The following is a 15,957-nucleotide window of genomic DNA, read 5'->3' on the forward strand; positions in this document are numbered from 1 at the left end:
AAATGTTTCGTATGACACAGGTAATATACATATGCATTTACAAAATGGTTCTATAAGTGTTCGAATATTTTCGTAAACTATTCTGTATATGGCCATAAATCTTCACACGCCAATAGTCGCTACTGATATTATAAAGTGCATGAATAATAATAAATAAATAAGTAAATAGATAGATAAACAAATAAATGAATAAAACTTTTGAGAATGAATCACGACATAAGCGTTTCTTCTCTCGTTGAGCTGCCTTTTCACGGTGAGAATTTAGAAGGCAAAATTTATTCGATCATTCGATGAAATATCTTTGAGTGATGTTTTTCGGAACAAGTAGTTTAATTAAAATAATTGCAGAAAAGAAAAGTGTTAGACGACTGGAGAATTTTAATGTTAAAGATCAACTTATATTATTCTTCCTTCTTGATCCACGAATGAAACTTTCACATTGTACTACATTCTTCGAGACATTATCTCGTTTCGATCAATTTGACCTGCAATTGGTTAATTTAATACGGTGAAACTACTCGATCTATCGACCATCTTGTCACGTAAAATTGATACTTGGATTGTAAGAGAAAAGAAAGCTGAGTCGTAACCCAACTATTAATTTTCCTTTATCGAACTTTATTATAATTTTAGCGCTTACAATAATAGAATAACACTGAACCGGAGGAAGGGGGTTGTGCAAGAACAGCGACTAGAGCAAGAACTCCCCGAGCTGGGTGAAGTCGTCTCGGCTTATATACGTTTTGGTTTGAAGATGTTGAGGGGCTCGGTGCAGGTTATGATGTGGAAAAGTGTCCGAGGTCGGCGGTCGATGCCTTATCTATGATGTGGACGAAGGTGTGTCATAGCTTCTGTGTAGGCTATGATGATAAAGTGGTGATGTGTCCAAAAGAGTCAGGGGTCGATGTCTTATCTCTGATGTAGTTTGAGATGTGACTAATGTCACAATCTCGTAGTCGTTGTGTCAATGCCTCACGATTTCAAGCGAGCTATCGAATCTATTAGTAACCTCGATAAATAGTGTTAAGGATTATATCCCACAATTTTTGGTAATTGTTCGTGCTTAACGTGTCACCATAGTCTATGATATACAATGGCTGAGAAAGATATTTAAACATTTATTATAGAAAATTTGTATAAATATATTATGTATGTACGAAACTTCTTGAAATCTCAATTTTACCAATTATATGAATTTTATTTTCGTAATATAGAATATTTCTAATAAAATGTTTTATAGCTATTATTTAGTATTAAATCTGGGCTTAAACTTCATAAATGACTTTTTTCTACTTAATTCAAGAATTTATACCGCTACAAAATTACATCTCAAAGAGTAGGTCTGCATTTACATTATACAGGGTGGTTGGTAACTGGTAGTACAAGCGGAAAGGGGGTGATTCTACGCGAAAAAAGAAGTCGAAAATATAGAATACAATTTTTTTTTTAATTTTTCTATCGAGACAACGATCTACAGTGAGATCCGTTATAACGTACCGCACGCGTACCGAGCGAAAATTCAAAGTCCATTTTCTCGAAAACAAAGCCTCAAACGAAAAATTTTTATTCTATATTTTCGACTTCTTTTTTCGCGTAGAATCACCCCCTTTCCGCTTGTACCACCAGTTACCAACCACCCTGTATAAGTGATGTAATGGAATTATATAAGAGATGTAAACCGAAAGTCGTCCAAAGCCAAAAGGTATGGACTAAGTATAATAAATAAATAAAAAATACTAAAAATCGTTGGCACATAAATGATAATTTTATTGCATCATCTAACATATTGTGAATTATTCTCTGGAGATATCAGAACAGTCCAGAAATTCGTAGAAATTTGATACGCCTACTTTTATACGCTAAAAATACGAGATTGATGAAGATCATTCTATTAAAAAGAGATTTAAGATGAAAAAAATTGGACAAAATAATTACAAATAAGAGCTATCTTATCATGGTTAAAAATGTACACGAGGTTATTGAGAATATTTATTCGACTAATAATATTAGATAATTAACAAGTTACAACTTTAAGTTACTACATTATAGACTTCTGCTAAATGAACATGTTGCAAATTACAAACTGAGTCATTAATGTTATTATTATAAAAATTAAATGTTATTTAGAAAAATATTAATTTCTAGATTTTCAATTTTACAAGTCACAATAATGTACTTGTAAAATTTTTACAGAGGAGGTTTTAGAAGAATAATCATTTTTATTACATATTAATTTTAAAATTAATGATTGTCTACTAATCATTGAATTTTTACTGATTTATAACATTTACCTGTAAAACTTGTTTTATCCCAAAACTTGTTACTGTTATACAGGAGAATTGATTAGTATTAGTAACGTATAACTTATAACTTGTAAATTTTCGTTAATAATGTTAGCTCGATTGTGCAAGAGAATCTTAATATTAGAAAAAGTTTGACTACGACAAGTCGAAGACAATATAGACGTATACTTACATATACGTATATGCACATGCATATTGGCCACTGTGGCTGTATGTAAAAAACATAGTCAGACATATCGTATATAATAACGTATCTCGTTGCATTTATCGTGGGAATCACGAATGTAATAACGGAGATACCATCAATGAAGCCGGTCAAAACAATTCTAAGAAAGAGAGAGAGAGACAGACAGGTCGGGGAAAGGATTAGCTGCCAATCGATCAAAATTATTAAACAACGCATATCTAATTATTAAACAACACATATTTGATACAAATAGGAACAGTAGACAAAATTTATTGTAAAATATGCTACATTTCAAATGTTTTTAAAAAATGATTATTAGTACTTGTTAAGTTATGAAACTTATTAAATAATATTCATAAACCGGAATAGTTAAAATTTTGTAAATTTTTTCAAGGAAAGAATTAGATATCAAAATACATATATATATATATATCAGTAATAAATAATACACTTTTTAAAGACTTTATTGAATAATTTTAGTTTGAAGAATATGAATTAATTAAATATAGACTATTGTTATGGTTAATAATATGTTTAGTAATTATTATATCTATTTAATTATGCCACATATATTTCGATTTTACTTTTCAATTTTATAAATGGATATAGTTGCTTGCGATTATTTCCAAGGAAAATATTAATTTAATTTCAGTGTATGCATTATTGTATTATTATACTAATACACAGTGTATGTATACTAGTGGACTAGTACGTAACGTGGATTACTGATATATGGAACAATTTTTAAGCAAATGAATATTTATAAACGAAATAACTACATATTTTTTATAGTAGCAGTTAAGTTATTCTTTGTAGTAAAAAATATTAGATTATAAAAAAGTTGGATTTCAAAACAAACACGGCGTGCAAGCAATAGCCATTGTTACTTGACCTCTATCAAACATAGGAGCTCATACAACTCATTGTCGGATGCCAAATTATTTCTCAGTTTCTAAAAAACAGATGGAGATAAAATATATCCTATTCTCTTTCCTGGATAATAAACTATACGATAGAGAAAACGTTATCAAAATCTGTTCAGTTCAGTTTTTACGTGCCAAATTTAGTTCTTTGGGTTCCAAAGCTTACGCTGTTTCTGGATGACTATCTTCTTTATTTTATCCAGACACAACCTTTTACTGCTTTATTATGTATATAAATACAGCATTATCATAGTACATAAATAAATATTTCGTTTAATAAATTCAGAGTATTTAAATTTCAGATTTCAAATTTGGAGTATTACAATTTTATATTATTTTTAAATAATTAAATTAATTATAATTACTTAAATTTTAAATAAGTATATCGTTAGAAAATGGATGTACTTATAGCGTAAGTACATATATATAAAAATATAATCTTTGAATATTAAAAATAAAGTCTTAGAATAGAAAATTATCAATGGTTATCATTTTAAATTCAGTCACTTAAAACAAAATTTTTATTTAAATTAATAAGAAAGTTGATAAAACAATTATATCCATGCAAAATATATGCAAACATAAATAAAGAATAGTACAAATAAAAGAAGTCTCTGCATTGTTTTCTATCATAATGGAAAATTGTCTAATTTATCTAATTTATCTACTTCTGTCTTTTCAAATATAAGATCTGAATATATTTCTATCACAAATCCTAGTCAATGTCTCTATGTATGCATATGTTTGTATGTTTATACGTTTGTGAGATATGTTTATAAGCGAAATTAGTAAAGTAGAAAATAACTGTCTTTATTATCTGTTGGACATCTAGTATGTTTCTTATTATCTGTTGATAAATCGAAAGAATGTGAGATGTAATAAGAATTATGTGTGTAATTAAAAAAAATATCTTTATTTTAATATCTTAATCGATTTGCTCAATTTAATCATTTTAATGCACTTGCTCGTATGTTTACATAATACTCCAAAAGTCGAAAAATCATTTTCATTCTTTTTCATTTCACAATATCATATTTAAAATAGATATACATATATCTATAGTTACAATTTAAAATTAAACAAACAAATTAAAAGAATAGAAGAAACAATATATACTGTGTAATCTTTAATATGATTGTAAACTGAAAACTAAGAATACGATATACATAAAAATTAGCGCACTTAACTTAAACATGCAACCGGAAGTAAGAAGCGCTCATTACGAAAAACGACTTATTTTAAAACAATGGAAACAATCGATTACATTGACTGATCGCTCAACTAACATTTTATACAAAATTTTGTTTAGTCATAAACCAAATATTGTTGTTTACTACATACTAATATTATTAAAAGAATAGATATTATAACGTTTCAATATTGTACGAATATAAAGTTAAATCATATAGCATAGATTCAGAAAACTGATCTATTTTGAATTATACATACATATATTATACAGACAATCATAATACAGACAAAATCTGTACTCCAAACTTTATATAGAGAAATTTTTAAAACTTAATCTTCACAATAATCTATATTATGAAATATTCTTTTCTTTTAATTATTTTATGAAAATTAAAAAAACATGTACAATGGTTACAAATAGTATTTGCACTTATCTTTATCTTCCAACGAAGCATTTTTCTTACCAGGTTCTGTGCATTTCATTTCAAAATACCATTAAATAGTGCGAAATTTAATATACCTATGGACCTAACTAATTATACAGTATGTAAATGCTATTATAAATACAATGGTGTGCAAATAGATTTTTGTCGACAACTGTATATGTTACTTACAACAAAATAAACGAAATGGATATAGCCGATACAGGTTATAAAATGTCGATAATGTATCAACCGACCCCAAGCTGTTACAGCGCTATCTGTAGACAGAATATAAAATTATAGACTTTTTTTGAATGAAAGCGTTCTTAATATTTTATTTACGAGATTCATACTTACAAAACGTTACATGTTACTTATTGTTAATAACGCGCTTATGCGTGATTTGCGTGTGAGTGCATGTTATTGTATGCATATGAATGTATGTACGTACAATACATGTCTGTACACAGTGCACATATACATATATATACATATTTACAAACACACACACACACACACACACACACACACAAGGCATATATATATACACACACACACAATGTATATATCTTTTCTCTACCCTGTTAAAATATTTATAAATATTTACATGGTTTATCATATTATTATCAGAATATTATAGGTCTTTAGATTAGAATTAGCAATTAATTAATTACTAATTAGTAATGTATAATATAATTTTAGGGCACAAACAAAAGTCTATTACGGACTATGAAAAAAATGTTATATGTTAAGAAAATAGACATTTACTAATTGCAATACTGATACATGTAGTGAAATGAGGTACGTTTCGAACACTCATAATTCAATAAAGAATAAGAAATAAGGAAAGCTTTTTTAAAAAGAGATAGCAATACCACACGCCAACTTTAAGGCAGCAAACGCATACGATGTGTCACGTGGGCAGGCGCGACAAGCGCATATTCCAGAGAAACCTGGCGCCCTGGTGGCGGTCTTTGGGGCGGCCATATTTTCTCTCGTGGATTTTAGTCACGAAGGTGGTGGTTCGCTGACAATTTCTGGGATGCGCCGTTTGAAGACATTCTCGCGTGTTTTTTACTCATAAATAAGTGATCAGTGCCCATCATGGCTAAGCGGAGTAACAGTTTGAGTGGAAGACGGTCGTCGTCGCATAATACGAAGCCCTACGATGCAAACAATGTGAGTAATATCTTCTTGGCACGAGTCTGCCGCGACAGAAACGAATTTGCCTCACATCCAACGGTTCTTCGCGCCTTACCGCTTAAATTAGACCTCCCAACGAATTTGCTTTATGTACCAACCTCTTTTCAGTCTACCTTTTGCATGACTTATGTTGTCCTAAAGTGCTATTTCAACGGACCTGGACGACGTCACGGTTATGTGAATCCACTCGATAACCTCAATCTTTCCCATACTAAGTAGATACTACAATACTTCGCTCATGAGATACCTATCAAGACGCATATAACATATAACCTTGAAACGTGATTCCTTACCAGGAAAATCTTGAAGAATGTATTAAGCGAATCAATTCTCGTAAATTTATCACTCTGTCAGCTTAAAGAAATTTAAATGTTACCATTTGCATCTAGTATGTATGCGAAAAAGACACGCGTGACGTTGGAAAATCACGTTTTGCGCAAATTCATGCAATATCTTGTAATCTTTTCTGAAGATCATTTCTTTTTTTTCTAATGATAATATTCGTTTAATTCAATCGACTTAAGTAAATATGCAACTTAATCTGCTTTCGGTCGAATTATTTTAACCTCAATTTCTAAGAATGACTTTTTATGTATTTTAATTGTTATTATGTTTACGCAACTACACATGTTAGTTTGACGAAATATTTATAGATGAATCTTATATCTTAATAACCAATTTTTCATCTCTAATTCTGTGTATATTTGTTAGAATTATTATCTAACAAGTATATTAAATGAAATATGACTACATATAATACAAACATGTATAATGTAAATAAATAATTTCATTTTATTTAATATAAGTATATATATACATATAACTTCTTTCCTTTATGTAATTTATATTCCATTTATTAATATTTTTTATTATGTTTATCATAATACTACACAATTAATATTATATATATGAATATTATAACATATGTACTACTTAATATTTCTTTTTTTTTTCCTCGAGGAAGGGAAAATGCTATTACACATACCCAGTGACTGAGTATATAGAATTCAGCGGATGGAATCGCCATATCCACTAAAAACCCCACCTCTATCCGTTCCTCTTATGATACAGGAACCAACCCCAGAACCGCCTTTCGACATTACTTCAGGGTTGGCCTTAGTGTGTATCCCTCACTAGTTTAGTCTTCTTAATTCAGTCTACTAGCTTGTCTTTTCCTCCTCTCCACAATCATCTCTTGCACTTGTCTTTCTTTCATGATCTTCCTAGAAAACGCTTGAAACCTAGTCCTATTGTTCTCTTTCTTGGTTACTGCCTCTATCAAATTTTCCACCATAAGTGACATGCTAACGTAGCTTTCAAATTCAATCCTCTCGTAAATCCACCCAGGGCAGTGGAACAACGCATGCTCGAGTGATCCTCCTTACTAATTGTCTTTCGATACACACTTAAAAGTTAAAGGAGGTTAAAAAAGTACAACCATTAGAAATTAATTTCCTCGTCCAATTGTCATTTCTATAAAAACTCCATTCCTCTCTCTACTTTTCGTCAATGCGTTCTTTCACCGCCCTCATTCTATCCACAAAATTTGAGGTATCTCCTGCTCTGGAATGGGTCTCATACTGTTCCTGTTGATAACTCCTTTTAAATTCATACATGTACTATTTAATATCTATGCATTTATTTCCTTTATATTTCAGTCTTTTGTAAAAAAAGTAGCAACAAAAGTGACTGATCTTTTACCACAAAGGTTGTGGATTAGTAAGTGGTTTAATACATCTCAAAATGATGAAGATATATTAGAGGACAATGGAAATCCTGAAGAGGTTGAATCAGAAGAAGATATTCAGAAACCTCCACCGATAAAACGACCATGTATTCGTATGGATGTTTCTCATCCACCTGGTACATTTTCAATTCAACCAAGAACTAAATCAACAATTAACAAAGCCAGTCCATCTAAGCAACAATATTTCATTCATGATGAAACGGTAATATATAAAAATGTTATATAAAATTGTTATATAAAAATGTTGTTAATTTGAACATATTTTCTTCAATTAATGGTTTTATAGAATGAAGATTTTTCTAAACCTGCAATGGCTGGACCAAGCGGGATGAGCCATTTAGTATCTTCTACACCTGCAACACAATCAGATATTAGAAACATAGCACCACAGAGGTCGGAATTAAATTCATTAGTTGCTACTACAAATAATGGAACTACAAATGGTATGGATGATAATTCTGAATCCAGTGAGAGCACTAGCTGTTGCAGTTCTCTTATTCCACAAACCAATAGACAAGAAGCTCCATCAAATGTCTCTTACAGCTCTCCATTCTCTAAAAGAAAAAGGTTTAATAATGACAAATTAAATTTCAGTAAGTAAACTTTATCTTCTTTGTGATTTTATATTTAATAAGAAATATTTTTTCATGTTTAAATATGTCAAAAATATATCATTTCCTCTTTTAAAAATATAAATTCTTATTCAAGATATATTTTAATATACAAATTTTTTTTAGCCAGCCATATACAGTCTCCAAGATCTTTATTTTTAGATAATACCCGAGATTCCTTAAGTAGTCGTAGACCAAGCTTTAATGCATCAATCATGACAAACACGCAGGATCGTGCATCTGCCTTGGCATCTCCTTTTTACAGTGGAAATACCACTTTTGGTGGAGCAAATGCAGCTGGTCTTTATAAACGAGGACGTAATTTGTTTAATAGTTCAAATGAGGTATGTGTTATTAATTTTAATTATTGTTCTTTAACTACTTTCAGTATTATTTATGGTATATTAATTGCTACTAATTTCAGATTCAACTTCAAGTTCCTAAAAGAACAAGTGTTGAAGTAAAACCATCTAATACAGATTCATCTGGTATGAGTCAAACTGCTAAAAAAATATTGGAAGCATTAGAACATTTTTCATCGCCAATAACTGATGCTAAAAAAATTCCATTAAAAATGATGAATAATATATCACCAACAAATAAAAAGAGATCGAGGGAGGAAATGACGTCAACAACTAAAGTTGGATTACGTCATTTAACTCGCGAATTAACTGTACCAACCATACCCGATATATTAAAATTGAGACGGCGGCAAAAATTACAAGATACGACAGCTGCAGCTAGAAAAATTGTTTCGGCACGGAGCGAACCACCGCCTCCTCAAGAATATCATCTCAGGTGAATATATAATTATTATTTATTCAAAATATTGGTATGTATAATTATTTGCCAAATAAACATTGGTAATCATTAAATATACACTCATAATATATGTAATTTCTTTTGTACAGGACACAAATTGATGAAGATTCAAAACATCATGGAAAAATTAAAACCAAAGCAGCAAATCTTGAGCAAGAAGATACAGTTGAACCAGTTAATTTACCAAACATACCTTTACCTATATCTTCTTTACCTAATTTCAACTTTATGTCATCTACTAATACAAATATAGGAGACAAATCTAATACAGGCGAAGAAGATACCTTCACATTTGCAAGTCCTATAAAAGTAACAAATACCACAAAGAACTTAAAATCTATCAATAATTTCACATTTAGTAGCCCAATTAGTGCTGATAAGGAATCAGTTGATAAATCTAGTAATTCAGATTCTCCTTTAAAAAGAGTTGGTGTCAAGTCCACTTCATCAAATGACTATGTACCCCCTGTAACACAAAATTTTATTTGGTCTGGTTCATCTACAGCTCCTAGACTAAAAGAAAAGATAAAGAATAATGATAAAACTATTCCTATTACTTCAAATGAATTAAAATCAGGAAGTGTTATGGATATTCTTTGCTCTAAATCTAGTACAACAAAAGCTGAAAAATCAGATGAATCAAAGACGCAGTTAGAGTCAAACAAAGAATCTACCAATAATAAAACAAATGCAATTGACAAAGTTATTATTGAATCTGTTAGAAATGTACAATCCAATATACAAGATACTTCAATTATGTGGGAATGTTCTGAATGTTTGTTTAAGAATAACAATTCTGAAACACAATGCTTTGCTTGCAAGATTACTAGACCCAGTTTTAAAGATAAGAAGACTTCTGAATTGTCAATATCAAGCAATGTCAGTGAATCAAAAACTACAGCAAATGATAATTTTGGCTCGCAGTTTAAACTTTCAAGTAATCAGTGGGAATGTACATCATGTTTTGTAAGAAATAAACAAACTGATACTAAGTGTGCTGCGTGTAGTGCACTAAAACCAGATACAAAGCAAGAGACGAAGTCTGGGAACTGTCCTAAATGTAGGTTAAATGATTCTGAAAACCCAACTATGTGTACTTTTTGCAATACATCTAAATCAAGTATATTAAAAATGAGTGTACAAGACAGTACGAATCCTACAGATAACACAAATATTTCTGTATGTCAGAATATAATCAATGCATCAATTGATGAAAATGAAGATATGGATAAATTAAACTCAAACAAGGATACATGGGAATGCCCTTGCTGTATGGTTAGAAATCTCATCTCTATTGATTCTTGTCCATGTTGTAATACAGCTAAACCTAGTACTGGGATTGCTACTAAGAATGCCTCTCCTTTATTTTCAAATGGATTTGGAGATAAGTTTAAAAAACCTGAAGGTGCATGGATTTGCAATACTTGCATGCTACAAAATGAAACAAAAGTCACTACATGTGTAGCTTGTGGTGATGCAAAGCCAGGCTCAACAAAACCAGATAATTCTACTTCTACAAATACTAATTCTAATTTACAATTTAATTTTGATATGCCTGCAAATACTAGTGGTTTTAAATTCGGTATTGACAAAGCTGATCAAGAAAAGACTGATACTACAATATCTACAAATGGTTTTAAATTCGGTGAAAAACAACAAAGTAATCAAACAGGTCAATTTACATTTGGTATTCAAAAGGAAGATACGAAAACAAGTGAAGTACAGAAATCTGATAATAATGTCTCTTTGACCTCAGGAAGTGGTTTTGGAGTTCCAAATAAAGTAAATAATGCTGAAAAGACTGATGTAAAACAAGATTCAGAAAACGTGGGAAAAAGTTCAACACCACTATTTTCATTTGGTATAGCTAAGAGTGAAAATGGAACAATAGAAAGTGATAAGCAGATTGTAAATGTAACAACTTCTACATCAATTGCACCTACCTTTACATTTAATATGCCTAAGCCTAGAATTGAACAAACAGACATAAAAGAAGAAAAACAAACTCCTTTGCTGGAAAGTACTGTGGCAGGAGCTTCAAAGCCAAACATAGAAGCTATCAAATCTACTACTACTAATACAAATACATTACCTTCAGTAACTCAAAGCAGTATACAAGAACCTAAATCAACTGCTGCATTTTCTTTTGTTGTACCAAGTAGCACAAGTACAATTACTAGTAGTGCTTCTACAACTGTGGTATCAAGTCTTCCATCTTCTACTCAATCTTCCTTTACATTTCTTGAATCAAAATCAACTACGCAAGCACCAGCTGTACCAACATTTGGACAGATATCAACATCAGCTCCTACTTCTAATTTATCTAATACCTTTACATTTGGGAACAGTGAAACAAAGGAAGAATCCTCAATAACTAAAACTTTTAGTACATTGCCAAATGCCTCTCCTGGAAGTTCATTATTCTCAAGTATTTCTAGTGCTCCATCGCTGTTTGGCAATAATGATACAAAAACTGTACCAGCATTTGGACAAACTTCAACTGAAGATAACAAACAACCTGCATTTGGTGCTGCAAATACAAGTAAATCCTCGACTTTTGTAGTACCAGGAAATAAAGTACCAATATTTGGTAATACGGAAAATAAACCTAAAATTTTTGGTTCAACTGACCCAAAATTAAGTGTATTTGGAAACACAGATAATAAACCAACATCTTTATTCAATCCATCACTCCAAGCACAAACTGCAACACCAGTCTCTTTTGGCGCACCGTCAGCTACATCAACACTTTTTGGATCATCTGCTACACCCGTTTTTGGTAATAATACTGCTTCGACGTTTACTACTGAGTCAACACCTAACATATTTGGATCTACCTCAAAGTCAAATGAAACTAGTACACCAAATTCAAACATATTCACGTTTGGCACTACTCCTGCTCAACCAATAGCGAAACCAGCAACTGGATTTAATTTTTCTACAAATACTAATCCTGCAGAATCAACTCAGAAACCATTATTTACGTTTGGTAGCCATTCATCTGCCCAGAAAAACGCTAATTTATTTGGGAATACATTCAATAATCCTGCATCAACTAATTCTTCTGGCTTTCTATTTAATGCACCTAAACCGGAAGCATCAGCATTTGGTCAACCTACAGCAACAAATCCAATTTTTGGTGCATCACAACCTGGTACACAGAATCAAGCGTCGTCGTCGTTCTCGTCTACTCCTTCAAATACAGGATTTAATTTCGGATCTACAGCACCTGTTGTTACGTCAGGTGGTTTTAATTTTGGTACTGTAAGTATACTAAAGTACAAGATGTCAAGATGTCTGGAACAAGTTGAATTTAATTAGAATTAAATTTTAATAATTAATTTGTTTAGGCATCTGCTTCTACACCATCTGCAGGATTTAATTTTAATGCTCCCGGTACTACACCAACATTTGATCCGAATACTCCACCAACATTTAACTTCACTGGTGGTAATGCACCTGTAGCATTTAAGTATGTATAAATTATACAAAATTATTCATCATGTTAATTACAAGAATTGTTTGTTATATATTATCATATTTTATTTCAGAGCAATACCTACTCAAACTCCACAACGGAAGTTCAAAAAAGCCATTAGAAGAATGCGGTAGAGGGCAAGTAACACACGACCATAGTTACACATACACTCGGACGCATTTTTTTATATATATCTCATGCAACCGCGTGTATGAATATGTTTTTGAATATATGCTTAAGTTACGGTATGATGCAATGAAAATATACCAACCATCAATGGTTACATCAATGTGGTGGTATACCAAGCATTTTATGTAATATATTAATTTGTCAATAGGATATGCTTGCGTACAGCCACTTGTGTTCTACAGGATCTGTAAATTATAAATTATTTAAATTATACAATAATAACGAAAGATACTTTGATGTTGGCATGAAGCCATTTTTGAAACTATGACAGATCATACATAATCTGCCATCGCATTACTAATACCTTGCCCAAACAAGACACTATGTGTGCGTATTGACGTGACAAATTAATTTGCTGAAAGAATACCTCGATAAAGAAACCTAACAAAGCACTAAATACATGCAATTTATTGAGGATAACAAGTGGGAGTGTATCCCTCAGGTAAGTATAAATCATTCACAACTCGTAACAATACTTTTGTAACTGAGAAGCAAGAGGGACTAAATAGTGCCGAAATACATTAATTAAAAATTATTTTTTGTAATGAAAGAAACATTGTAATGACTTGTAATGGCTTTATTCTTATATTTGTATGTAAAAACAATCATCCGTACCTGATTACTTATTTTTAATGTATTCAGTATACACAATTTTACATAGTCAGGTACACAATCTTGAAGGAGCTTAATGAATGAGAAATATATGGTTATCAACAGAATTCTTTTATTCATTTTCTCTATAAATTTTGACACGTTACGAGTATTGTGAATTGATTGAATATCAATGAAGTCCCACTGCGTATAGACATTAATTATATTTTCATTAGAATTGTGCGGACAGTTCTACAGTCTTTGTAGTACTAGTCCAAGAAAAATGTATCATAAAAGAAAATGGCATTCGGATAGTACAAACTCACGATTACTGAACGATTGCATTGAGTAGTCGAAATTGTATATTTTTTTTATATATTGAATGAACTAATTCTATAAGAATATACTGAATGCCATTTTAATAGAATTAAATTATAGTAATGTTGCGTGTTTTACCATAGAATGAATGGAAAATGAATCAAGAAGTATGTTGAATGGAAATAAATTATTATGGGGCTTCTAAAGAGTTACTTTTTCTTTTGTTACTAAATTGAATGTATTTTTATAGTAAGTTTCTGAAATTGTTATTAACTTTGTATATTATTGTTGCTTCTACTATGTATATCATGAAAACGTATCACTCTGTATTACAGTAAAACTAAATATATTACAATAAAATTCATAGAGATAATATTACAAAATTACACATAAATTTCAAAAATTGTAGATACTTATTTTTAAGTCAAATAATTTCCTTTTTTTAAGATTCACTTATTTCTTTGACAGTATTTTTACATTTTAATTGCAGTGTTTGTGAAATAACAGATTTTTACAATGAGTGCAGTTTAGCCTAGAGTGATATTAAAGTAAATGTAAGTATAGGAAAGTTGTTTTCAAAATATTAAAAAGCCATAAAAGTAACTATTACATTTGGAAGTCCCTAAATACAGAAAGTAGTTAGTTGACGTGTTAATGATTAATGAATTAATATGAAATCATGCACGTCCTATTTAAGATTAGGATAGTTATATCTATAATGTTGGCTTAAAATTGACAGTAGCCAAGAATAACTCGGCACAAGACCCACCTTCTGCCATAGTAGATATATAGGTACAAAACAACTCTGTTACATATTGTTACTTTATATGTTGTGTAATATTTACATTGTAGGTTTTAAGGCGTTTTTAATTTCTGCATATATAACAAAGAAGCCTTGATTTCATGTTGATAATTTACAAATTGCATACTCTGCAAATACCCTTCGTAGTTGTTACCTGTAATACTAGAATAGTATTGCTAAGTATGTAAAAAAATGTATCAACATAATTAATCAATATTTCTTTGTATAATTGTATAATTAAAATTACAATTAACCTACCGTTTAATCGTAGAACAAAATCTATAACAATTCAGTAATTGAAATAAACTAGTTAATACTTACAGTACCTCTTAATGTTATCCTTTGTATAAAAAAAATCTGATCTACGAAGGGTTCTTCCGCACATAGTTATATTGTTTAACTTAAGGAATTATAGCTTTGTATAATTACCAGCTGAAATACTAACCAATGGTAAAGTGAGGCTGCGCTGAGATATGTCTATGCTGCTGTCTTACACTGTGAACATTCTCTGTCGAGGCTGTGTTGTCCATTTGTCTATCCTTAGACAAATTTCCAAATTAATGAATATATCAAATGCTGCCTGAAAGAGGCAATACCTTTGTAATAAATCTCGTATATGGCCTTAAAAAAACATAACGAGCGCGTGACGTATATGTATTAACGATTGTACAGCAAATCATATTGGAATTGTTTTGTAGCAGTTTGTACTCTCCATTGCAATGTGTTTGCATAAATACTTGAAGAGCACTACATTAAAATCGTTCAACAATAGATATGTAACATCTCGTGACTCATAGAATTTGTCTTTGTATTTATTCTAAATATTATAAGTTTAAAATTACTTCTATAAAATTATGTATTAATCCTTGAATTAATTACATTTTGATTGTAACAATTCAATTATTATTATTATAATTATTTGTAAAGTAAAAAAATATGTAATAATCATATGATAAAGATAAGAAATTTATCTATAAAAAAAATAATTATTCATAAATTGATAATACATTTTTTAACAAAATGTACAAAAATCCTGTGAGTTATGAGATGTAAAAGAATGAGTCAAATGTTCTGAGGCCTTATTATAATCTTAGTCCATGAAAATTATGTATTGTACTGAATTTACATGAATATCTGTAATGATTATATTGAGAATGTATTAATTAATGA

The 15,957-nt window shown here is 30.4% G+C and overlaps 1 protein-coding gene across 4 annotated transcripts; it reads left to right on the plus strand.

Annotated features, from left to right (window-relative positions):
• Window positions 1-5,930: 5,930 nt before the first annotated feature.
• Window positions 5,931-15,112, plus strand: LOC117215704 (nuclear pore complex protein Nup153-like). 4 transcript variants are annotated; one of them, XM_033462117.1, is made up of 9 exons: window positions 5,931-6,205; window positions 7,888-8,178; window positions 8,263-8,369; window positions 8,445-8,569; window positions 8,714-8,931; window positions 9,012-9,385; window positions 9,499-12,673; window positions 12,760-12,881; window positions 12,961-15,112. In XM_033462117.1, exons 1-9 carry the CDS (start codon window positions 6,131-6,133, stop codon window positions 13,019-13,021), a joined length of 4,548 nt encoding a protein of 1,515 aa, XP_033318008.1. In that variant the 5' UTR covers window positions 5,931-6,130; the 3' UTR covers window positions 13,022-15,112. The 4 variants fall into 4 exon arrangements, with proteins under 4 accessions (XP_033318008.1, XP_033318009.1, XP_033318006.1 ...); XM_033462118.1 differs by having other exon boundaries at window positions 8,750-8,931; XM_033462115.1 differs by having other exon boundaries at window positions 8,263-8,569.
• Window positions 15,113-15,957: the final 845 nt, after the last annotated feature.

This window comes from Bombus bifarius, unplaced genomic scaffold (genome assembly GCF_011952205.1).
Source record: "Bombus bifarius isolate JDL3187 unplaced genomic scaffold, Bbif_JDL3187 scf7180000009772, whole genome shotgun sequence".
Lineage (NCBI taxonomy): Eukaryota > Metazoa > Arthropoda > Insecta > Hymenoptera > Apidae > Bombus > Bombus bifarius.

Coding starts and splice junctions, on each gene's coding strand:
- LOC117215704 (XM_033462115.1), top strand. CDS start 6,131: ATGGCTAAGCGGAGTAACAGTTTGAGTGGAAGACGGTCGTCGTCGCAT. Junction 8,570..8,713: donor TAATGACAAATTAAATTTCA/GTAAGTAAACTT, acceptor AATTTTTTTTAG/CCAGCCATATACAGTCTCCA. Junction 9,386..9,498: donor CCTCAAGAATATCATCTCAG/GTGAATATATAA, acceptor TCTTTTGTACAG/GACACAAATTGATGAAGATT.